The 25,397-nt window shown below is 36.4% G+C and overlaps 2 protein-coding genes across 2 annotated transcripts; both read left to right on the top strand.

The window, feature by feature from the left end:
• The first annotated feature begins 286 nt into the window (after positions 1-286).
• Positions 287-18,425, top strand: tmem201 (transmembrane protein 201). Its single transcript, XM_079848980.1, has 11 exons — positions 287-507; positions 1,871-1,991; positions 2,804-2,992; positions 3,272-3,451; positions 3,902-4,251; positions 8,112-8,315; positions 11,375-11,601; positions 16,341-16,403; positions 16,498-16,779; positions 17,367-17,495; positions 17,592-18,425. Exons 1-11 carry the CDS (start codon positions 398-400, stop codon positions 17,687-17,689), a joined length of 1,953 nt encoding a protein of 650 aa, XP_079705106.1. The 5' UTR covers positions 287-397; the 3' UTR covers positions 17,690-18,425.
• Positions 18,426-20,669: 2,244 nt separating this feature from the next.
• On the top strand, positions 20,670-22,166 carry foxl2l (forkhead box L2-like). Its single transcript, XM_079848826.1, has one exon. It carries the CDS (start codon positions 20,756-20,758, stop codon positions 21,566-21,568), a length of 813 nt encoding a protein of 270 aa, XP_079704952.1. The 5' UTR covers positions 20,670-20,755; the 3' UTR covers positions 21,569-22,166.
• Positions 22,167-25,397: the final 3,231 nt, after the last annotated feature.

Below are 25,397 nucleotides of genomic sequence, written 5' to 3'. Positions count from 1 at the left end.
TATGCACCGCATATAACAGCAATTACAAACTCCAAAGGAAACGGGTCGAATATAGATAAAGCTAATGGCTTAATGTTAATGAAAAATGCTGCATATTTAAAAGCTTACTCATTTTTTAAAAAGTTATAAACAATGTGAAATAGTAAAAAAAAATTGTTATAGTTCAATATTTATAATTTTATATTTTAATTATATATAAAAATAAGTTTTACATTATTATTATTATTATTTTGTTTAGAATGTTTGCACAAAGTCCAACTTTTATTTTGACACGCACTCATGACCTGGATATGACCATGTTGTAGATTGATGCGCGCTTCTGTTGCCGCATGACCTAACGTTACTCCAGCGTGTGGTTTCATCTGAATAACACTACTATTAATATCCCGTTTTTGCAATGGAGGCCTTTAACCAAATATTACTACAATACCCGCCATTTGTAGTTGGTGGTGTCGGAGCGACGGCGATTGCTGCAGGAGGAGCGCTGATCTATAGAATTGCAACCAGGTATTGTAACCCTGCCCATAATATGTCGCTGGGCCTCGTTTAACACATAAGTTAGCTAGAGCTATGAACTACAGTGCACTTTATCGATTGCTTTTTACGATTCACTACAATTAACATGCACAGCAGCGGTATTTGCAAAAAGCGTGTGCTCGCGCGCAGCCATTGAGTGGCGCGCGCTATACAAACTAGCGTTAGAGATTTCGTTATCGTGCTTAAACAGACCAACATTCACCGTTATATTAATAGTTTCCACCAACAATGTCATAAGTACTACGGTTATTGTTACTTCTGTAAAATTACGATAAATTAATGTTCGAGCCCCTTTATGAAGTCTCATTTAAATGAATTTTCTGATTGCACTGTTGGTTAGTACCAAGTTATTGTTATTTTGGCGGAAAAATAATTACAATGGTTAGAGCAACTTAGAAAAGACTCATTGCTATCAAACTGTCAGAAACGATTAAGCAAATCCCAACTGTAATGAGCTTTTGTTTGTAATACACAAATGCTCTGCTCTGATTTTCATTGAATGAATCATATTTTAGACTATACCAAGGTATTCATTTAGGTACACACCTTTTTAGTTATCTATGGAGTAGTAAGATATGTAAAGCTTCCCCTGAATTCTTATTCAAATTTCTGCCATTTCATTCAAAAATATGCCATTACATTACTTGACTTGATGTTGATGATGTTATCATCACAGGCTGAGTGTGTCAATTTAATCAGGCCCTTATCAGCTCTAAAATGAGTCAATGAATCATCAATTAAAATTAATCAAGCAATAGTCATCATGCTACTGTTAGATATTCAGTCTCAGGTCCTGTCGATGATAAGTCTATAGATCAGCCTGTCGCACACTGATTGTGCTGTTTGAAAAAGAAAGAAAAATCCCAGTTTTGCGTTAGATTCAAAGTTCAGGTTTTACTGTCTTACCTGTCCCGTGAAAATGGATGCAACCAAAAACACTGGACTGCTGGACTACTATCAACAGGACATAAACTGAATGATACAATTGACTTTTTTATTTTTTTAAATGTTTAAATCTCAGGAGAAGTGTGATTCATTAGACGAATGCACTCTAAAATACTGTAGTTTGGTTGGATACACAGCTTTTAATGTCAGCAAATAAAAATATATGGAAGCATTTTCTCTTCTCATTTATTTTAAGCTATTAATGATTATATATTTACTTGCCTTTGCAGTTAGAGTTTTTACCCCCGCTCTCTTCAGAACATACAGTAGTGGAAGAACCACTTGTGGTCTGTCAGGTCATGTTAATGGAATTAGTTTTTTTCCGTTATTAATAAGGCATAGTAACTTGTAGCAGTTCTTCTAAATATGACCCTTTTTTATTTTACAGGAAGAAGCCAAGTCATGTCCAAGTGAATTGTTGGTTCTGCAATCAGGACACAATTGTTCCCTATGGGAACAGAAACTGCTGGGATTGTCCATGCTGCGACCAGTATAATGGCTTTCAGGAGGTATTGGCATTATGTTATGAGATTTATGAAAGACATGATTTTTTTTTATGTGTATTACATGTATATATTTAATAAATGTTGAGGATACTTTAAAATGTAATTTATTGTGATGTCAAAGCTGAGTTGTCAGCAGCCATTACTCCAGTTTTCAGCGTCATATGATCCGTCAGAAATCTGCTGATTTGATTCCAAAGAAACATTTCTTATTATTATCATCGATCAGTGTTAAAACCAGTTGTGCTGCTTAATGTTTTTGTGGAAAGTAATAAAAAAAATTCCAGTATTATTTGATGACAAGAAAGTTTTATTTACATTTATTTGAAATCTTAATAGAAATCTTTTGACACATTTTAACTGTCACATTTGAACAATTGAATGCATTCTAGCTAAATAAAAGTATAGGGGTGGGTGAAATACCAGTAGTCACAATAAACAGGTAGAGATTATGTCGTTATCATGGTTATGCTCACATTGCCTTGCTCTAACGTTGTAAAAGCTTATCGTTTGAATGTGTTTATAAGCCTTGAAGTTTAAAAACAAGAGATTTTAATCTGTTCAAGAGCAATAAGCATAAGCATATGAGAGATGGTTTCTGAGCACACACATTTATAACGTGCGCATATAAAGCCGCTGCTCATACGGCACGCGAGAACTGAACTGAGTTTTTTTTTTGGCGCCTTATTGGGCTTGAACGGTCAAAAACACACACTTTGTGTCAAAATCTGTCTTTTTCAGCATTGTTTTCATCCACATAAAATTCAATATGGTGTCAAGCAAGTGAGTTTGTTTTGCGCTTCTTTTTTGATCTGTAGAACGGGGACTACAACAAACCCATTCCTGCTCAATACATGGAACATCTCAACCATGGTGTTTCCGCCGGTGTCCCTGAGTCACCGAAGTCTCTGCACTGGGTCAATTGCCAGATGCTTCTGTGCAAGAAGTGTAACAACAACCAGACACTGAAGATTAAGCAGCTGGCCTCGTTCATCCCCAGGGATGATGTAGGTTTATTATTTACTCGTTTGATTTCTTCATTTCAAGACAACCAAGGGTTAAAGCTCGTTGCTTAATTAATTTAGCTTTTTATCTAATATTCTTATACATCTAAACATTTGCATACTTTAAAGTCATATTTGTTTGAGCTGGAATAAGCATCTTCAATTGTTTTCATGTGGTATTATGTTTAAAGTCTGTTTTTATAATGTGAAAAGCTTCAGCTCAAACAGGTAACATGCATGCAACCAGTAAAATTGAATGGCATATGTCCACCATAATGACAGGAAAACTACGATGAGGAGATCGAAGTATATAAGCACCACCTCGAGCAGACCTACAAGTTGTGCCGGCCGTGCCAGACGGCAGTGGAGTACTACATCAAACACCAGAACCGACAGCTGCGGGCTCTGCTCTTCAACCACCAGCTCAGACGCAGTCGGGATGCTGATAAAGCCTTTATTAAGGTGGTGATCTCTATATATTTACATGCTTTCAAATCAAGCCACAGGACTTGACATGAAAAATACAGGAAGATTTCTTTTTTTTTTTTACACCTCTCTGAAGTGTATCTTCGAGAATACTAGGAGCTTGATTAGGTGCCAGGAGCTTGACATGGAAAAATGCGCTGAATTTAGATGTTGCCTAGATAAAACTGTAAAACCTGGTTTGCATTTGTAGCATGCATCAAGTTTGATTAATGATCAGTCTGTTTCTAGTGTTTTCTTGCACAGATAAATGTGTGGAAATGATTGCCAGAGATAAGGAGAAACCTGTTCTCTCTTGCTTCTTTTGTGTCCTGCTTATTTTTTTGTTACGGCTACTGTTGATACACATTTCGTCTTTAATCAGGCGTGGCATGCAAGTACCAAGTGCTATTCCCATATCAAGTTTTTTTCTCTCTCTCTTTTGTACAGAACACTTACTCCCTCTGCACGCCGGCCTGGTTGATCTTGCTCAGAATCCTTGCGTTTCTCACCTGTGCCTTCCTTGTAGCTGTGGCTTTGTCTGGATCTGGAGATGTGGCCCCCTCTGTCACGCAGACCTTAAGCGGAGTCACCCCACCTAAACCTGCTCTCCAAAACGACAGTGAAAGCAAGACTGATGAGGGCAAAAAGATGTGGGACGATCTGGTGGGTCTTCTTCCGGAAGAGGCCGTGGAGAAAGCTCGACTCATCTGGCAGTCCGGAAGTGACCATCAGATGGCCGTGGCCTCTATTGGTCTCCTAACTTGCATCACAGGGGTCTTAATGGCAGGACCTGTCAGGTGAATCAATTAAAAATATACATATTTGTTTTTTTATTAAACATTTTATATATGTATGTATGTAAAATGTATTATTAAATGTTATTTATGACTTTAGCTACCTACAATTCTTAGCTAAATAGTGTGTGTGTGTATATGCATTGACATCGCGATTGCGATATGATTAATTGTGCAGCACTAATATACAGTGTGTGCAGAATTATTAGGCACGTTGATTTTCTGATCATATTTTTTTTCCAGGCACATTTGACCAATTCCAAACCACATTAATCGTAATAACTACAATTAATTTTGTATTTAATCATTTATAAGTGATATATAATTGTTCATGAAGGCTGGAAATGAAAAATGCCTTATTTTTAGGTGTGCAGAATTATTAGGCAAGTTTTCTTGTACAGATAAAATAAGCTAAAAAAGAGATTTAACTCAGACTGAAAAGTAAAAAATTATTAAATGCCCATGAGAAGAATGCAATACTAATGCAAAACTAGAAATTGCAGTTAAGGCATGACCATTGGACAGTGAAAATGCTCATTAGGTCAGCAGGGTCAGATAAATACAGGTGGAGAAGAAAAGACACATGTTAACTGCAAAAGAATGAAGAATTAAGGTGAAGAATTAAGTGTGAAACCATCAGGAACCCTTTAGTCTCCAGCGCCACCATTTTCCAGAGCTGCAAACTACCTGGAGTCTCCAGAAGAGCAAGGTGTCAGGGTCTCAGAGACTTGGTTTAGGTTAAGAATCCTAACAAATGACCCCCTCTTAATAAGAATCACAAGCTGAAGTGTTGTGAAATACATGAAGACTGTTTTTTATAAGCTTTATAGACAGACAGATTGAGAGTGAGTCTTGAAGGACCAGCACCATATCCTCTTCTACCACTATTTGAAGAATTCATCTTCCAGAATCTGACAGTAAGTTTTGGGAGTTCATTTTTAGTCCATCTCTGCAAAACGGACTTCAGGGTAGGAGATGGACTAAAAATAAACTCCCAAAACTTATTAAAACGTATTCTGGAAGATGAATTCTTCAAATAGTGGTAGAAGAGGATATGGTGCTGGTCCTTCAAGACTTACTCTCAATCTGTCTGTCTATAAAACCTATAAAAAAACAGTCTTCATGTATTTCACAACACTTCAGCTTGTGATTCTTATTAAGAGGGGGTCATTTTTTAGGATTCTTAACCCAACCCAAGTCTCTGAGACCCTGACACCTTGCTCTTCTGGAGACTCCAGGTAGGTTGCAGTTCTGGAAAATGGTGGCGCTGGAGACTAAAGGGTTCCTGATGGTTTCACACTTAATTCTTCACCTTAATTCTTCATTCTTTTAAAGTTAACGTGTGTCTTTTCTTCTCCACCTGTATTTGTCTGACCCTGCTGACCTAATGAGCATTTCACTGTCCAATGGTCATGCCTTAACTGCAATCTCTAATAATGCATTAGTATTGCATCCTTCTCATGGGCATTTAATAATTTTTGACTTTTCAGTCTGAGTTAAATCTCTTTTTTAGCTTATTTTATCTGTAAAAGAAAACTTGCCTAATAATTCTGCACACCTGAAAATAAGGCATTTTTCATTTCCAGCCTTCATGAACAATTATATATCACTTATAAATGATTAAATACAAAATTAATTGTAGTTATTACGATTAATGTGGTTTGGAATTGGTCAAATGTGCCTGGAAAAAAAATATGATCAGAAAATCAATGTGCCTAATAATTCTGCACACACTGTATATATTATATTATATACGATTATATGACGCAAAATGCTACAATTTTATATGAAATAAACAATTTAGGGCTGTTAACGCAGTTAACGCAGCATCTGTTAATTTTTGTCATCCTTTGGCTGACATTTTGGCAAATGCTTTTAAACCATTCATGCGCGACAAGACCAAAAAAGAGCGCGCTGCCTGTGAATGTCCTGACTCACATAAAGACTCGCGCTAGTATCGTGCGTGCGCACAAGTCAAGACAGCACGCCAGAATACAGTTCTCTTTCGCGCTTGAACAAACAATAACACACACAATTATGCCAAAATGTCTTTTTGTCGAGTATCTTCATAACATAAGAGCAGTCTTATGATGAACGTAAAGAGTTGTGACTCGTGAGAGAATGAGGCGCGTGTGAGATCCGCGTCTCTGTCAGCAGCGGCTGGTCTTAAAGGGACAGTACAGAGTAGTAGCCACTAATTACAGTGATGTGAAAAAGTGTTTGCCCCCTTGGTAAATATGATCAAATATGGCTGTAAAAAATAAATCTGCATTTTTAATCCTTTTGATATTTTATTTTAAAACTGTGCAAAAATCTAACCTTTCATTGAAATAAAATAATTGAAAGTGGGGGGAAAATCACATTATGAAATAAACGTTTTTCTCCAAAACACGTTGGGAACAATTGCTTGCCCCCTTTTATTAAATACTTTTTGCAACCTCTTTTTTCCAAGATAACAGCTCTGAGTCTTCTCATATAATGCCTGATGAGTTTGGAGAACACCTGACAAGAGATCAGAGACCATTCCTCCATACAGAATCTCTCCATCCTGTTCTCCGTTATAAGATTTCTAGCACAGGCTGTCAGGTTTAGATTTTTTATCTGTTGGTATTTGATCAAATCCATGATGCCATGTATCTGAACAAGATGTCTAGGACCTCTGGCAGAAAATTAGGCCCACAGCATTAAAGATACAGCAGAGTATTTCATTTTACACATGGGGTACTTTTTTATCCCAGTGTGCACCAAACCCATATTAAGTGTTTGCTGCCAAAAAAGCTAATGTTTTTGTTTCATCGGACCATAGAACATTTGAAAAGTAACTGACACTACTGGAACTTGAAACGGGACGGGTTCTATGGTCAGTCTCTGATCTCTTGTCAGGTGTTCTCCAAACTCATCAGGCATTATAGGAGAAGACTCAGAGCTGTTATCTTGGAAAAAAGAGGTTGCAAAAAGTATTTAATAAAAGGGGGCAAACTATTGTTCCCAACGTGTTTTGGAGAAAAACATTTATTTCATAATGTGATTTTCCCCCCACTTTCAATTATTTTACTTCAATGAAAGGTTAGATTTTTGCACATTTTTAAAATAAAATATCAAAAGGATTAAAAATGCAGATTTATTTTTTACAGCCATATTTGATCATATTTACCAAGGGGGCAAACACTTTTTCACACCACTGTATCTCTGAAAATCAAAGAACAAAGGGAACAGAGAAAAACACTCACTGTTCTTGACTAAAGAACTTTTGTAACTTTAATAAGGATTAGTCTATATATAATTTATAATTAATGCAGCACAGACTGTTTGATAACTTTATTAAATGTATGTATGTCCTACCTGTTAGACAGGAAGGGCACAGGTAAATATGAAATGTGAGGGTTTATTTTTTTTATGGGTTAATGTGAGGATTGTTTGAAGTTCACTTAAATTAAAAGTTGTTATATTTTTTGAAGCCTAATAAATGTTTTTTTAAAAATCGATAGCTTTTAAATGTAATGATGGAATAACTGTAATGTTAAATGGCTATGATTAATGTTTAAAATTTTGTGTGTCATTTTTATCCAGACATCAATGGCTTATTGATCAATATAGGTGTTATCAATCGTTTAGTTGTTGTTGCTAGTTTGAGTTGAGAAATAGGCTACACATTTCAGCATTATCACTAATCTGTGTGTGCATTTTCCTTGAGAACCAAGCAAGTTGACTCATGAAACCATTTGTTTATTATATCGCAATCGCAATATTGACCTCAATAATCGCAATATGACATTTTCCCCAAATCGTGTGCAGCCCTAATATATATGCAGTACACACACACATGTATACATATAATTATAATTATTTTCATTTGTTTAAAGGTTGAGGAGGATCGACGCTGTGGCATCTGTGCTTTGGCTCCTCGTCATATGTTTTTACCTGGCCGAGTGTTACCTCAAGACGGACATCCCTGACTGGTTGGAAACTGTCAAGTTTGGCATCACTTCTGTGTGTTGTCTGGTGGGATTCGCTGCCGCTGTGGCAACGCACAAATCCACGAGTCAAAGAAGAGCCAGAGGTCACAGGTCAGAATCTGAGCAGTGACACTAAGCTAAGATATTTTATGGGACACTTTTGGGACATATAAACAAGGGTTTGATTTATCTCAGATTGTCCTTCCAACTGTCTTCAGTTTATACTAAAAAAACTAATACACTCAGTATAAACCTTCTTATCCTTTGAGACACTTGCTAAATAGGCCTTCAAAACTGTACTGATAGATAAAAGAAAATCTAGTCTTTGTGTTTGATTCTTGCTGTAGATGACCTTGCTCAAAGCACTAGAAAATGAGTTTATTGCCTTTTTTGTAGTCTAGTGCATTACTTGACCCTAATCTGACAAAGGCAGAACATCATAATTCAGATATTTTGCATTTGGTTTGAAATAACAGCTAAGGTTTCAGGTAGCTGGAAATGATACAGACTAGTTCTATGAGTGAATGTTTTTTTGTTTTATGCATCTTGCTGTGTATAATGCTGTTATTGCATTATTCACCAAGAAATTGAAATGGTGCTTGGGGAATTGGGAATTTTTTCCACCCCATCTATACTGGGTACTAACCCCTGATCAATTGCAGCATGGAAGTGGCTTAAAATTTATGAATCATCATTACATCATCTACAACTTAAAATGCCTTGCTGTGTCAACTATATCAAACTAAAACAAAGATATTGTATTATGCCAATACTGCTCAAATCTCATATTTGCAATCTCATAATAAATGCGATATTAGCAGAATTAAGTTGCTAACGTACAAACACGTTATACTTCTGTTATACTTTAACTCAAGTGCTTTCAGTTTTGATGTTAGGTTACAGCAGAAGAGTCTATGTCAAATGTTTGTGCCTTGAGCCTCTCTTTGCGTAGATTCAACATTAACCTGAATTTCAAGTCATAAAGCCTTGTCTCCACCACCAGTTAGTGATCATTACATCAATACAGAATTTTATGCACTAGTTTATTGTGCATAAGTTTATACTTTGCATAGCACTGTTTATTATATTGTGAACATTATTACACTATACTGTAAAATGTAAAGAACGCACTACATTTTATTACATGCCATTTAGTTTGAATACCACTAACCTCACTAAACAGTAACATGTAGCCATCTCTTTTGAGTGTCTCTAACAAAAAGAGACACACTTTCAAAACTTTTACAAGGATTGTACTTTCTTGTAATTTTCTCTTTAAGTATTGTATTTTTGCTGTATTCTAGAAACGTGTGACATCATGTGACAGTACGACCATAGATTGAATGTTTTTTGTAGATTTTCATCTCTGTATTTCCCAAGTAAACTGTATGCATGTGGCATATGCTGTGAAGTTTGTTTTTGCTGTGATCGAATTACTTACTAATGTGACTTAGACATTTACCGTCCGCAACTTTTCTGTTATTTAAATCAAGTCTGTTTTTAAGTGTACCTTGAGTTCATTTCCATTAGACGTGAATCAACTCTTGTGGTACTTGTCCACTTCCAACATACTGTATCGTTCTCGACATGCTTGTAAGACAAGCTTTAATATTTATCATTTTGTGTTACCAAAAGGTGACATGTGCCAATGCAAATCTCCATTAAAGGGATAGTTCACCCAGAAATGAAAATTGTCATCATTTACTCACCCTGTCATCATTTACTTGGAACTTGAGGGGTGAGTAAATGGTGACAGAATTGTAATTTTTGGGGCGAAATATCCCTTTATCTAGGTAACGTTTATGATGAAGTGATGTGTTTGTGGCACATTTCTTATTTGCATATTTGACTGTAGACATCTGTATTCTTGAATATTTAGTTTGCTGTATCCTCATTATCATAGTTTTGATTGCCAAAGGCTGATGCTTGGTAAATACTAATAATAGTATGTATTTCGACTTGACATTGATACAAGTATCTCAAAACCATGTATAACATTTATTGAGAGTATACTCAATCCTTCATTGACTACCTATTTTATTACCTGACAGTTTAGATTGTCCGGTAGTATGATGTCTGTCTCCAAAATTTCATGTGATTTAAAATGTGAGTAAATAAGTTCAATTTAACACAGAGGATTTATTGTGGTAGGACCTGTCAAGGTGAAATCACAGATCTGTGCATGTTGTATCAGAAGGCGCATAGTGATGACAGAGATAGATTGGATATGGCCAATTTTATATTGGTATCCTGTCAAATCCAGTTTCTTACTAAGGTAACTCTCAATCTGTCGTGGCCTCTGACCACTACAAATCTAAACGGAATCTGATGTGTGTTTGGAACTTTTTGATTCTTCATTGTTCGCAGGCTCTTAGTTGTCTGATTTTGAGGAACGTCCAACTGAAATGTGTTTTTGGCATTGCTGTGCGGTTTCTGGTATGTCATCAACACCTGATTAGTGGTTTCTTGTGATTTTTGACTTAGACCCCAAAGATATAATGTGAAATGAAAAACTGCATTGTTAAATAGTGTGAAACTGTTTGCGTCCAGACACTTAAGCTCAGATTTTTTGTAATGTTTTGGAGTATTGTGCTTTGATTAAAGCAGCATGTTGGAGCAATCGCTGTATTATAATTGAGTTGTATTGCATTTTTTATACTTGTATTAATTAACCCTATTACGAAGTGAAATAAAACACTTATAAACACACTTGAACTGTGTTTGACATTTCTTCAAAACTATTTAGATTTTGGATTAACTTTGTTTGAGGTAGAAGCTGTTGTGCTTTTATAAATCAGTGAATCATAACCAAGAAATCTGTGTGACAGAATCAAATGTCTGAATTGAGCATGTGAAGATGGACTGAGACATTACTGATGTATGTTTTGCAGATATGCTAGCTTAAATTGCATGTTTTATTATCTGCATTGAAATCTTTACTTCACTGAAATCTGCATTGTTTGTAGTTGATTCAAATTGGGAGCCATGATCAGATGTACCATTTATACAGCATCTGCATACATTTTCATATTTTTCAATTCTGTGGAAATCTATTTTCTGCAGTTACATTCTTTAAGTGAAACAGAGTACAGTCTTCCACCATAATAGTAACTGAAGACTTAATTACTTTATAAAACTCAGTGATGGAGCAATTCTGCTGTCTGTTGCAGGTATCTGTCTGGCAGTTCTCCTGAGCCACACTACAGTAATCACTGTCCCCTGCTGTCTGCACCTGTGTCTGGATCCTCTACCTTCATCCCAACGCCTCCCCCCAACCTGTCACAGCTGCTCATCCGCCAACAAATCCACAGAACGCGCAAAGCCTCTCCCTCCTCGCTGCCGGGGCGGCTGAACAGGGCCCTCTCTCTGGGAACTATCCCCTCCCTCGCACGAGCAGGTGAGTTAAACATATCATAAATGCTAATTGTCACTTTTTTTTACTTATTGTTACAACATAAAAATTATGTTAATGTCATATGTATGTATTTTTATTATTCTTTAGCATTCATATATATTTTATATATATATATATATACATACACACACACACATATATACACACACATATTTATTTATTCATTTATTAATTATTTATTTATTTATTAGGGCTGTCCATAGATAAAAAATTTAAATCATGATTAATCACACTCTTTTTATGCACACCCATGAAAACAAAAACAAAAATTTTAAATCCAGAATTCAGCGTATAGTATGTGTACAGTGCAACAGCTTTTTATTTCCATGTTGACTTTTTAGACAAGTCAAGTTGCAATACCGAACAGAACAACATGGATATGCGAGGGGAAAAAAACCCTTAACCAACCACCTTGACTTGATTGCATATCTACAGTACTGTGCAAAAGTCTTAGGCATGTTAATATCCCCATCCCAAAAATGTCCGCAAAAATGGTTTTAAGTCAGTTATTCATATCTTTTGCTGTAGTGTGTCAGTAGGAACTATCAGTTTACATTTCCAAACATTCTTTTTGCCATTAATTGTAATAATCCAGTGAGATTTCTGTATGCACAAGGAGTCTGACAACAGCCGGTATGATCTGATCTCACCATCATCATCGAGTCCGTCTGTGATTACATGAAGAAACAGAAAAAACTGAGACAGACTAAATCCAGAAGAACTGCAGGAACGTCTCCGAGAGGCTTGAAGAAACCTTCCTGCAAAGCTACAGTACTGTGAAAAGTACTGGCACTTGTGTTAAAATGCTGTAAAGTGAGAATGCTTTCAAAAATAAAATCATAAATTGAATTTATTTATGATTTAACTTCTATTAACAAATCCAAATCAATATTTGGTGTAACGACCCTTTGCGTTTAAAACAGCTTTTGTCGAGGTACACTTGCGCATAGTTTTTCAGGTAGCTTTGCAGGAAGGTTTCTTCAAGCATCTCGGAGACCTTCCCGCAGTTCTGGATTTAGTCTGTCTCAGTTTTTTCTGTTTCTTCATGTAATCACAGACGGACTCGATGATGATGAGATCGGATCATACCGGCTGTTGTCAGACTCCTTGTGCATACAGAAATCTCACTGGATTATTACAATTAATGGCAAAAAGAATGTTTGGAAATGTAAACTGATAGTTCCTACTGACACACTACAGCAAAAGATATGAATAACTGACTTAAAACCATTTTTGGGGTGGGGATATTAACATGCCTAAGACTTTTGCACAGTACTGTACCTACTACAGTAAATGTATCCAATTCAGAATTACTAAACGCATGACAAATCAAAACATTGTTTCCACACACATTCAGGATAATGTACTGTAATGTGTCTGTGCACAAATACAATGTGCGATCAGTGCATCGGGAGCACACATACACAGTTTGTTTGCGCCTCAATATAACAAACACGTGCATGTTTATTGTTTACTGTACGACTCCTGTACGTCACCGCAATCATCTTTACCTTTAATTACAATCCGCATCCATCAAAACTTTACTAGCGAGACACTGGTTTGCTTTATCCAGCCGAGAAACGTAGTTTGCATGTCATCTCGCCATACAGCGGTTGGATGATTTGATGTTCTGTTCTGTTTTCCAAAGCACGATGCGTGAGGGCTCGCGCTCTTCAGAAACAATCAGAATATGAATATGACAGCTTGTGTTTTAAAGTGAAACACACTGAAATTATTCATTTACTGAAAACGCAATGTGAGTCTCTATTCTCTCTGCCATCTTTGATGTAATTAGCATATATATATATATATATATATATATATATATATATATATATATATATATATATATATATATATATATATATATATATATATATATATATATATATATATTAGGGGTGTAACAATATATCGTGTCACAATATATCGCAATACAAAAATGCAACAATATGTATCGTGGATAGTTCACCCAAAATAAAAATTACCCTGTGAGAAAAAAATGAAGTTTTCAGAGTCAGTACTACATTAAACTACAATATAATATGTTGAATATAATGTATAATAATGGGGGAATATTAGTGGGTCCTGATAATGCCAAATGTCTTATGTTACCAGTAAAAAGTGGCCTAAATTATTTTAAATATATCTAGCCAGTGACAGAGTGCAAGCATATTCGTCTAAAATAATCCTGTATTTTCAGGTTCAGAATCATGAATATTTTTATTCTGGTGTCACCATTGTCCAAGCCTGTTCATTTACACCCACAATGTTATATCAAATTTAGCATTTAATCAACAGTACATTTTTTCTTAACCTTTTATCATATGTCTTGGAGTATCGCAATAATATCGTATCGTGAGTTCAGTATCGTGATATGTATCGAATCGTGAAATTAGGGTATCGTTACACCCCTAATATATATATATATATGTATGTGTATGTATATGTATGTGTATTTTTATAGTATTTTATTAATTTTTAAATAATTTATATTTTTTTATTAACCATGCATATAGCGCCCTTTGCTGATATAAATATTCAAATTAAATAAAAATTACATAAGGAAAAATGAACTTTCTGACTGTATATACTATGAAAATGGGTGTTCTCTCCATTTAATGTAGAACAGTTTTGTTTGTGAAGATGAATTGTGCTGGTAGTAAGAGGCCCCAGGTGCTGTTTTGTGGAACTAGTGCAGAGGTGCATGATGGGAAAGATGTGGGTCACTGACTGACTGAATACATGGTAAAAGGAACTCTGCTCACTCTTCACCCCAGACGGTGCCGCACCTAGCTGGGGAATTTTGCCAACTGCCAAAGAAAATTAAAGTGCGATTGAGAAATAAGTCTGTACGGTGTCTCCGGCTACCTGCATGTTACTGGGATTTTCCCATCACAGATGGGTTTCGAGTTACAGGAAGTGACTTCTTTACATTGTTTTATTAACAGCTGGTCTGTTTAATCTTGTTATGCCATTCAATTTAAAAGAATAGTGAACCTATAAATGAAATGCCATTATTTACTCACCGTCATTTGGTTCTAAAACTGTATGCTGTTATTTTTTCAGGTGAAGACTTGCTTATGCAATGACTGTTCATATACTGACCACAGGTTATTAAGCTCCGAGTTGTGTGAGGAACATTATTCACTGATAATGCCCTCTATATGATGCAGAACAATATGAACTATTATTGTAAGGAAAAAACATCTTTAAATATTCACATTTTATGAAAATAAAACAGCCGATTTGTAGTGAAATTAGTCAATAATAACAGAAATGTTTGGATGAAGAATTCATTTTTTTTTTTGTTGCCTCCTTTTTGATTATGTATTTAAAAAAAATTCTGAATTGATGTACAGTTTTGACCTAACAAAATTTTGCGCATGTATATCAAAAGGGATTGCAGAGACAACAGCTTGGTTTACCATAGCTTTTAACTTTGACCTATCGGTAAACGGGACTTTGTAATACACACAGGCTTTCAAAGCCTGGGATCAGGATGATGGCGGGAGTGGTGTTTAAATGACTGTTGTGAGACGGTAGAAGAATCATGGTTTGTTTCATGTGTGGATCTTCAGACGAGACCAGATGAGATGGCAAACGTCAGCCTCCTGTAATCAGATGCAGCGGCTCGGCAGGTGTGATTGAAAAAGGGCCAGAGCTTGATCTTTATGCTCGGGATTTAATCACACACACTTGTCTGAGAAATCTCATTGCATCATATAGAGGTGGGAATTGAAATTGAATCCGTTAATTTATCAACAGCTAACAAAAGTATGTTTAATTCTTATTAAAGAAATAGCAGAGTCTAGTTTTAACAGAGTCTCGTTTTAACAGAATCATTAGCGTATCACTCATCTCCCCGTCACATTTCTACAGGAGTTCTTGGAAAGGCTCTTGTGTGAGCAGAGCCTTTACCTGCTCCATCATGCAGCTTCACTCATCTGCTCTGTAATGTTCAGTGGTGGTGGAGCTCTTCTCTACGGCTGCAGCTGTGTCGGCTCCACATGCGGAGACATTCCTGGAATGACAGTATAGGAGAGCCTTAAATGACCCTACTTTACCGTTCGATGCTTGTGTTGTATCATGAAAAATTGCTTGGAATTTCTGTCAGCCTTTTTGTGGGACGGCCACCTTGCTTTGACATTGAGAAAGTACAACTCGTAATAAATACATTTACAACTCGTAATAAATAACAAGAAAAATACCGTACCGACCCCAATGTTAATGTATGCAATTGTTTTGTACAATAACGGTTATTGGTTCACACTGTATGTTTAATTGTACATGCTTTGTTTTTACGTTTACATTACCCTTTCCAACATCTAATGCTCACTTAAACTTTAAAAAAACACTTAAATGCAATCTTTAGCAAATGCGTTTTTCATACTTTATATCACATTATAGTTTTGTAATGCCTAAATCAACCTCTAGCATGTAGAATTGATTTTAGTTTTTAGTGTTATTTTAAATGTATGAAAAAAAAAAAAAAATGTATTAAACATTCAAATAATTAATGGTTTATCGGTATAGGACAGAATTTTACTTAATAAAAATAACTGAACACTTTTTTTTCAGGTTGTATGTTATACCAATGTGTGTGTATCTATCTATCTATCTATCTATATACTTATTTGGCAAAATTTTTTTAATTTATAAATATATATATATGTATGTATGTGTGTGTGTAAAATCTTGTTTGCTTGTTTTACTTGTAGATTCGGGTTTCCTGTTTAGTGGGAGTAGACCATCTTTACAGTGTAAAGACTCGCCACCTTCAGGTAACTCAAAAGAAGTGTAGCAATGGTTTCATTCATATTTCTGACTTTAAATCATATATGATAAATTTCATTGATAATTTAATCTTTTCAATAGACTACTACTCTCTAAAATCCGGAAGCCGACCTGCCTCTCCTGGACCGTCTCCAACCCCCTCCGTGGCAGGCTCCGTCACTTCCACCTCCAGCTCCGCCAGGCAGCGCCGGCCACTCATCAGCCCAGCCAGACTCAACATCAGTGGGCAAAAGCTGCAGCTCTTTTCCTCTCCTCTGGAGCCTTTCAGTTTTGCCTCACCACCTCCCTGTCTTTCAGAGCAAAGCCACATGCACAGCAGAGGATTCTTGCCTGATGTTCCTCACTTCCATTCACAGAATCATGGTATTGGACACATTTGGATATATTCTTAATGTAGAAAGAGAGATTCAGTGTGTTTCTGTTGACCATTTGAGCTGATAGATATTATACAGTGACCCTTAAAGTCACCATGAAATTAAAATTGAGATATTTTTTATGGAATATTGCAATATTTATTATAAATGATTTATCTGTGAACATAATTTTTTTATTTACATGCCATTGTAATTTTTAATCAAAATAAATTTCGCTCGGATACACGTCATGGCAGGGAAGAAAAATCAATCGTAACTACTTTTTTATGCCAACTTTAAAATAAAAACAATTTTTTTATTCAAATTATTTTTTTTAAATTGTCTTTTTTTTTCTTTCTTTCTATGTTTTTTCGGAGCCACTGTATGTGAACCTGTTATTGCTGTTATTAAAGAACATTCTTCAGTCTACTTTTTTTAAAATAATATTAATTGAACTTATAACAACTGAAGTAATTATTTTAAAACCTCATATCATTTGTTTGTTGGCTTTGTGGGTAAACCTTTGTTTATATGTTCTGTTCTTAAAATACTTGAACTTTTGATATTGATATACATATGATTTTGTTGGGGATTCAGGTTCACTGATCGATGAGGGCAGTGTGTTTGAGCATGTGGAGAAGCGAATGGACAGCTCCTCTTCATCTTCAAACTGCCATGTAGACACGACCACAGGAAATGAAACCGAGAGCAAGCCTGGATGGAAGGGTAAGAATAGGAATTTTGTCAATAGCAGTGTTGTTTAAACTAATTTGGTTAATCTGTTCTGCATAGTCATTTATTGTTTTTTGTGTTTCTCCACAGTTTTTTTGGGCCTGACGCTTTGGCCTGGTCTACTGTTTGCCAGCCTGACCATTAACCTAACCTTCATAAGCATCTATCTCTATTACAATTGGAGATGAGACTATAGGTCAGACCTCAGGAGTTTAGTGTCAAACTGAGATGTACACTGGTCTTTGTCACCTGTGGGCTCAGTAAATCTGGGTTTTTTACAGGAAATGCGTGGATAACGTTTCTCTTGGGGGACAACTACAACTTTATTCTTGCTGCTCAACATTTGCAGAAAAACAAAAGGATTGTTTCCTGGCCCACATAAATGAGAAGACCGTATTCTCTAAACTTCTCTGTTAAATGCACAACAGCTGAAATTCTACTTTATGCCGCAAAGTATGATGTGAGCTTTGTAAAAACATGTTTTTTGAGCATGTTCAATCATTTGTGTTTTTAAACACTGGATGTGTATCAGAATGAATGATTGTGCTGTTTCGTTTAACAGAATGATGTCTGTTGGGCATGTGATATCTTTATAAAAAATTCATTTGGCTTCTTTGCCATATTGCTGTACATTAACTGTTTCTGTTTATCCTATTTCCTCAAAGGATAATGCGGCCATGTCATTATAAAAATGATGTGATATTATAAGGTGCAATATGTTTGTGTTGATCTACTTGTCAACAATGTGACACTGAAATATTGTGTTTAGCAAATGTCTGTTACTGTGTCCATTGAGCCTCTGCCTCTGTTTTATGATTGACTCTTAATGTCAAGGGAAATAGGATAACGTAGGATAATTTGTACATAAGATAAAGGTGTGTCAGTTTCCAGATTGAAATAAATCTCCCTTGTAATTGTCACATATTGGTGTGTCTTCTGTATGACATCTACATTTTCAATGAAACATTTAAATGCTAGCATTTTTTTTCCTCTCTCGAGTAAACGCTTTCCTTGGCTTAAAGTTTCAGCATTCAGAAAATCTGAACATGTATTTTGTAAGTCAGTTGCTTAGTGAAAAGGTCAAACGTGAAGATGGAAATGAAGGGTTTTCCTTGACCTTTTAATAAGTTAAAACTTATCCATCATGATGCTTGAAACATTTGCCTGTTCTTGCACGTTGCCTTTTTGAACAATTTTTTTAAACAATGTAAGGAAAAAATACACAATGGAAACTGAAAGTATATTATGAAAAGTACTCCAGAGTAACAGTTTATCTTTCTCCATCACTGGTTGAGTGGAGTCAGTCTGTCTCCCGAGAGAATGATAACAATCTCGATTCTCTCAGTATAGGATGTTTTACAGCTCAGAGTGGGTGGTTATTTGAGAGATGAGTAGGTTGTCAGTGTCCATTTTTTCATAATGCAAAACCATTTTAATTGCAATACATTCGGCCATTTTGCACTCTTTTTATAATGGAGGTTTACCATTCAGAAGTGCAGAAAATGGATCCCACTGATATATTTATTATTACAGTGTAGTGAATGTGCCAACTTTAACTGAGGTAACTGAAGATCTGAGGCACTGTAGTTGTCAATGCACATAAGGATGAAACTAGCTGAGTGGGAAATTCCACCAAAAAAAAAAAAAGAGGGCAAGTTAATACATGCATCTTCCTGTACGAATGTTTTATGTTATCTTCAGACACACTGAGGTTGAGGTAATATAATCTATGATCAATTAAATATTCTGTACATTCCATAAATCTTTATGATATAGTGAATTTGCTAAGGAAATTCTCATGTTGCAGCAATGTACAAATGAGCATATTTAACAGAATTCATGACACAAGTCAGGTTTTATATTTAGTAGATCAAACCTGTCAATATTAATGTTCAAAAATGTTCTGATGAATGGATATTAACAATTTCCACACACACAAAAAAAGTTAGGTAACACTTTATTTTAGTGTTACGTATGTTACATGTAGTTACTATAGTAATTACTATAAATTGTACTTAATTACATGGAACTAATCCTCGCCCCATAGTAAGTACACGTTGTTAATTATTATTACTCAGTACTTAAATGTACAATTACACTGTAACAAGGACACCTTAAAATAAAGTGTTTTTTCAAGCTTTCTCAGCTCAGGATTCATCCAATGACAATATGCAGAACATATCACACATGCAGCTATTAAAATGGTTTTATTCTGGTTCAATTCAAGTTTACTATGCATGCATGTCAATCTTAATCCGAATTCACACTACTGTTAGCTACGAGTATAAATATTACTACGTTGTATAATTTCACAAAATTCATTCCAGTCCATATCAGACAAGAAAACACTGCAGTGCCCATTTTAAAACACTTTCTAAAAACGGTTTCCATTTTTAGATATATTTAGCTATAGGCCTATTCAAAAAGATTTCTGAATCCTTATCAACAGATGCAAAGTTATAGAATAGGCCTACATTTTTAGATACATCTAGCTGTATAGCCTATATCATATTATGTTGATAATTCGATGCTAGGACGCCTCATCACGATCTTAACAAGCAGTGTCTTTGATGGGGGTTTGCTCTCTGTGATTGGACGGGCCAGTGGTGGGAAAACAGTTGTGCAAACCTGAGTTTACAAATTTGACGCTCTTTGTTCTTGAGGCATGCGCAGCACAAAATATTAGCGATATAGCCTACTTAAATATGTTTGAATGTTATATGATTTGTTAATATTAATTATTTGTCCTGTTTTTTTTTTATTATTATAGCTACGGATTAAAATGTTGTGATGCACATAAACCTTTTAAAATATGACAAATAATGAAGTGGTAGAATGATAGCTGTAGTCTGACACTGCAAACTGTAGTAGTTTTTTTTTTTTTTTTTTTTTATATTGAACCTAATATTTAAAATTAATTACATTTAAATTAAATTAAACGAAAACTGCATTTTATTTAATTTTATTGATGTTGGTCTTTGCGATGTTAGTAACCTAGCGTGTTTTCTAATGCCGGCAGACATCAAACAGATGTTTACTGTAACATTTACCAAGCAGTCAAAATACGTCTGCGACCCTCGCGCCCCTCTTTCATGTTGAATTTGCGAACTTTTGACCTGTATTTTAGGGGGCAGGGCATGTAGGTGGAGACTAAAGCAAACCTGAAGCACACCTGGACACTTTTAACTTTACACCTGTGCTGTGCGCCACAGAGGTTATCCGCGTTTAATTCGGACAAACCTCAAGCCCATCTCATGGATCGCTGCGCGGGGTCTGGGGACCTGCAGTCCCGTGAGACCGTAGAGGACGCCCCGGGTACCGCAGCAGGGGATGGAGGAGCCGCTCCAGCACCTGAAAAGCCTCCTTATTCGTACGTGGCTCTCATTGCAATGGCCATCAGAGAAAGCGAGAATAAGAAGCTGACGCTGAATGACATCTACAGCTTCATTATATCCAAGTTTCCATACTACGAAAAGAACAAAAAGGGATGGCAGAACAGCATCAGGCACAATCTGAGCCTCAACGAGTGTTTCGTGAAGATTCCCCGGGAGAACGGCGGGGAGAAAAAAGGGAACTTCTGGACGCTGGATCCGGCTTTCAACGACATGTTCGAAAAAGGCAATTACAGGCGCAGGAGGCGCGTCAAGAGACCCTACCGACCATCACCCTTACCTTCTGGATTTAACTTCACCGACTCGTACTGCCTGCAACAGGAGCCTGTTTACTGGCAAAGCCCGTTCGTCAATACCAGTTCCTGGAGTCACCAGTCCAGCTCTCCGACGCACGTCTCCGGATACCTGCAGCCCATGCTCGGTAACGCGCGCCCTCTGTCTCCAAACGATTACGCCAATTCTCCCGTGAGTTATTACCAGGGTCATCACTTTCACCCGTCCTACAGACCGTACCACCACCGGCATCCGAACGCTCTGGTGCATCTGAGCGGCATGACTCCGCCGGTGAGCCCGGGCGGAAGCTGCATCTCCACCTGCAGCTACCCGCCGCAGAATCACCCTGGCCTGAACTGGGACATCATCCATTTGACTGATGGACAGACATGGGAAAACTGAATATAAGTAGGCAAACAGTTTATCTAGATTTTTTTTTTTTTTTTTGTTATGATAACCCTTGGAAATGTTAGCCTGAATGTGCCGTTTCACGAAATTAAGTTGCATTTGTTCAAGTTTGTTGAGATGGTTGCATTAGTTTTATTAGCCTACTGTAATAGTAATGGTGTTACAGTTGTCTTTTATGGCTTTTCATAAATAAAAAGCTTAATTATTGTTAACTTTCGAAGACGAGGAGCTGTTCGAACGTTCATGGTTAGGCAAGTTATTAATTTCCATAAATTTCAGCAAATGTTTAAAGGAAGCATCAAGGTTCTGTTTAGCATATTTATTTTTACCATATCGAGATGGACTGGACTCAAGATCCTTAAAATAGATGTACAGTTTTGCATTGCAGTTTACTGTTTAAAAATGTTATTTGGTGGAAACTCTTTGCACAAGTTGTTTACAAGAGTTCTTTACACATGCAAAGATGCATTGTCTTTAAAGATGTTTTGTATATCGAATATACATGTTTGGTGTAGCCTAATATTCCTGGAGTTTGAAAATATTTTTATATGTAAATGTTCACAACCTGTTTCACTGATAAAATTCAGATAACTGGTCTTACAAGTCTCGTTTATTTTATTTATTACATTTTGTCAAACTTAATTAAAGAACAAAAACTTTTATTTGTAGCAGGAGAGTACAACTTAATTGTTTGATTTGAAAATAATATATGTGTAAATGCTGTATGTACAGTGCAAATAATTCATTATAATGATGACAATTTGCTTGATAATCTAAAATATGGAGCAAGATCATAATTCTATTAATTCCATAACACACTTTGTAGCTAAATGGCTCCCCCTTCTGGCCTATAATAACAGTTCATATACCGTTTTCACTGCTTATAGATTTAATCTAAATATATTTTATTATGTGAAAAGAATGATTGATATACATAGAAGGCAGCTTCTCTTGACATGCTTCAATGAATCCATTTATTGGGTTTTCATGCAGGAAAGGGCATGTAGTTGACATGAACTCATATTTATGTGTCCATTCTATGTTATTAAGCTGATCCACTGACCCCAATTTTAGTCATGTGATGTGCAAGACATGACCACGTTTACATGCACACCAGTACGCTGATACCTCAAATACCAGCCTAAATAACCAGTTTTCTCCGTTTACATGCAAACCAGTAACCTGAGTAAACCGCATTTACATGTCTTTATTAATAAAAACAGGTCATGCCCCTGTGTGACGTCCAAACATAGTAATTTGCGTATCTGACTCCCGAGTATTTCATTTGTAATGTCGGTTGTGATGTTTGCAACAAAAGTCGGTTGTAAAGCTTGCAACATGTAACTCTCAGCTCATTTTCCTCTCATGCAGTTACAGATGCAGCGACTAAACCACTTCTACTTCTGCTGCAAGAGATGAGAGCACATTTTTATCATTTTCTGGGTCATCAAAGAGTCTGCATTTGTGATATATTTCCTTCTTCCTTTCCTGCAAAACGCTCGCTCTGTTCTGGATGTGTTTAAATCTGCACTATAAGGATGCGTTTCTGTCACGCATGCGCACTTCAGAAAGCAGGTTATGAGTTTACATGCCGTGCGAAATCGGAGTAAGAGGCAAACAACTACCTTTGTCGACCGGTTTATGCTTAACTAAGCCGTTTATTACCTTATTAAACGGCTACCGCGTTTACATGACCACGTGCGTTGTCTGCTTATTGAGCATGTACTGCTACGTTGTCTGCTTATAGACTAACTAGGCTACTTAATACACCGCCTTTGCGCAGAGAAATATAATACCATCATTTTATCTTGACATAAAAACATCAGACTCAAGCTGCTGGTTGGTTGAACAAAGGATATAATTTGTAGTGTCAGAATCCCTAGGATAGACAAGGCTCTGAAACATGTTGCCATGGTGAGGAAAGACTTATTAGCCTACTTTAACAGCTAAATTTGAAAGAGTTTGATGCATTGTAAGTGGACTACTGGACCATGGTCTGAGAAGCAGCCAAGCAGGGTTGTGTGTCCAATCTGTCCATCCATAATTTCCCTTTAAGGCATCTGAGGCCTCTTTCTACAGCTATATTTGATTAGTTCAACTTCAGAGGATGTAATGACATTGCATGTGTTTGGTTTTCCCCATCACCTCCAGTAACTTCCCTGCGGTGATCGGTTGTCTGGCAGAGAGGTGCACTTTGGCCTGCAATGACTGGTGGGTGGGCAGGGGGGTGAAGGTGGGCGGATGCGAGCACAGGGGTCTTTGGCTTTATTTCACTCAGAGTTTCTGTTCTGCACACACACTTCCTGTTTTCACAAGCTGCGAGCTCTCAGTGGTGCAGAGCATTTTAGAAGCTTGTTATCATCACAGCACCACCACAGTCTGCTTTTAGATGGCTGAAAAGACCTATAAATGTCTGCGCATATTATTAAACTGCATGTGGCTAATTACCTGCAGTTCCATGTCCTACATTCAATAGTGATTTGATAAATGGACTAGAGATTGTACTCTATTTCGATAATAAGATATTATTTTTCCTATTTATAAATGCATTTCAAATCTTGGTTTATCACACTTGTTAGGGCGCCACTTTTAATATTTTGATGCAAGTATTTGTTTTCTCAGCAATAAAATAAAAGCCTTTTACTAGACATCTGCTTGGTGAAAGCAGACATGCTTATTTTTGACTGAATGACTGGTGCTTTTTAAGTGACTTCCCCATGGACCCATAATCGTAATTCGCTGTCAGTGGCATCCAGAATTAGAGCTTCCTTACTCTCTGATGTGAAGACACGTCTGACCGGTTTTTTATTTAAAAATGAGGAAACAATAGGTTCAGTTATTCAGCGCGTGATGTACAGCATTTACACATCTCATACCACGTGATAATTGGTGTCGAATAACACTAGTAAAACATGACTATTTACTATTTAAAAACAGTTTACAATTTGCTTAGGGCCTTCTAGAGTCGCTGTTCGCGTGACAACGCCTACATTAAGACTGACTGTATCATGAGCCAATAGCATTCAAGTATAGGCTGAGATTAAAGTCGACATGGAATCAAAATTTACCCTATTTACTTTGTTAGCGCATATTACTAGTCTTGTGGTCAACAATTAATCCGTGCAAGTTAATACACAGAAAAAAAATTGTTTGCCGTGGTAATCTTTAATCAAAATCTGAAAAGTTACTTTCCGTGTTGTGGACTTTAAACATTTAATTGGTTGAACTACTAAATGATAACGCCCCATTCAGTCTCTAAACAAGACTCGGCCCTGAACCAGAGTTCGGACGTATGAATTGCAACGTTAACGACTCGGTGTATTGGCGAATCGGTTGAGTGAATGATTCAGTGATTCACTCATAACAGTTGTCCACTCCCCCCACCTACTGGCGTAAATTGGATTGCAGAAAAGTTTACTAAACGAATCAGTGAATTAAAATTTTCGGTGAACAGGTTCAGAAGATTCTATTGGACTACACGTGATGCTACAATTTTGGACTGGGTTTCAGTATTGAACATCTCATGTATAAATGTAATTATAAATGTCGGTTTTCAAACGAATGCAGCGTGTCGCGCGTGGACTGTAAAAAAAAGGAAACAGACCTCAGAAGATGAGGAAGCCACACTGTGATGTTCTGAGGAACAGTTAGGGACCGTTATGATTGTTTCAATCTGTTGTGAAAAGTGAAAACATTTATTATGTATGCATGAAAGTTCATTCAAAATCATACTTTTTTTTTAATGTAATGAAGAAAATGCTAATTTAGGTCGTAAATCGTTTTAAAAAAATGATGTAATGTTATACTGTGCTTTCTCCCAACA

The sequence above is a fragment of the Squalius cephalus genome (genome assembly GCF_949319135.1).
Source record: "Squalius cephalus genome assembly, chromosome: 18".
NCBI lineage: Eukaryota > Metazoa > Chordata > Actinopteri > Cypriniformes > Leuciscidae > Squalius > Squalius cephalus.
Note: the sequence above shows the minus strand (reverse complement) of the source record. Positions and strands in the feature narration are given on the sequence as shown.

Excerpts from the sequence above, each read along its gene's own strand:
- tmem201 (XM_079848980.1), top strand. The coding sequence starts at position 398 with ATGGAGGCCTTTAACCAAATATTACTACAATACCCGCCATTTGTAGTT. Across the intron at positions 3,452-3,901 it reads CTGATAAAGCCTTTATTAAG|AACACTTACTCCCTCTGCAC; the intron begins GTGGTGATCTCT and ends TCTTTTGTACAG. Across the intron at positions 4,252-8,111 it reads TTAATGGCAGGACCTGTCAG|GTTGAGGAGGATCGACGCTG; the intron begins GTGAATCAATTA and ends ATTTGTTTAAAG.
- foxl2l (XM_079848826.1), top strand. The coding sequence starts at position 20,756 with ATGGATCGCTGCGCGGGGTCTGGGGACCTGCAGTCCCGTGAGACCGTA.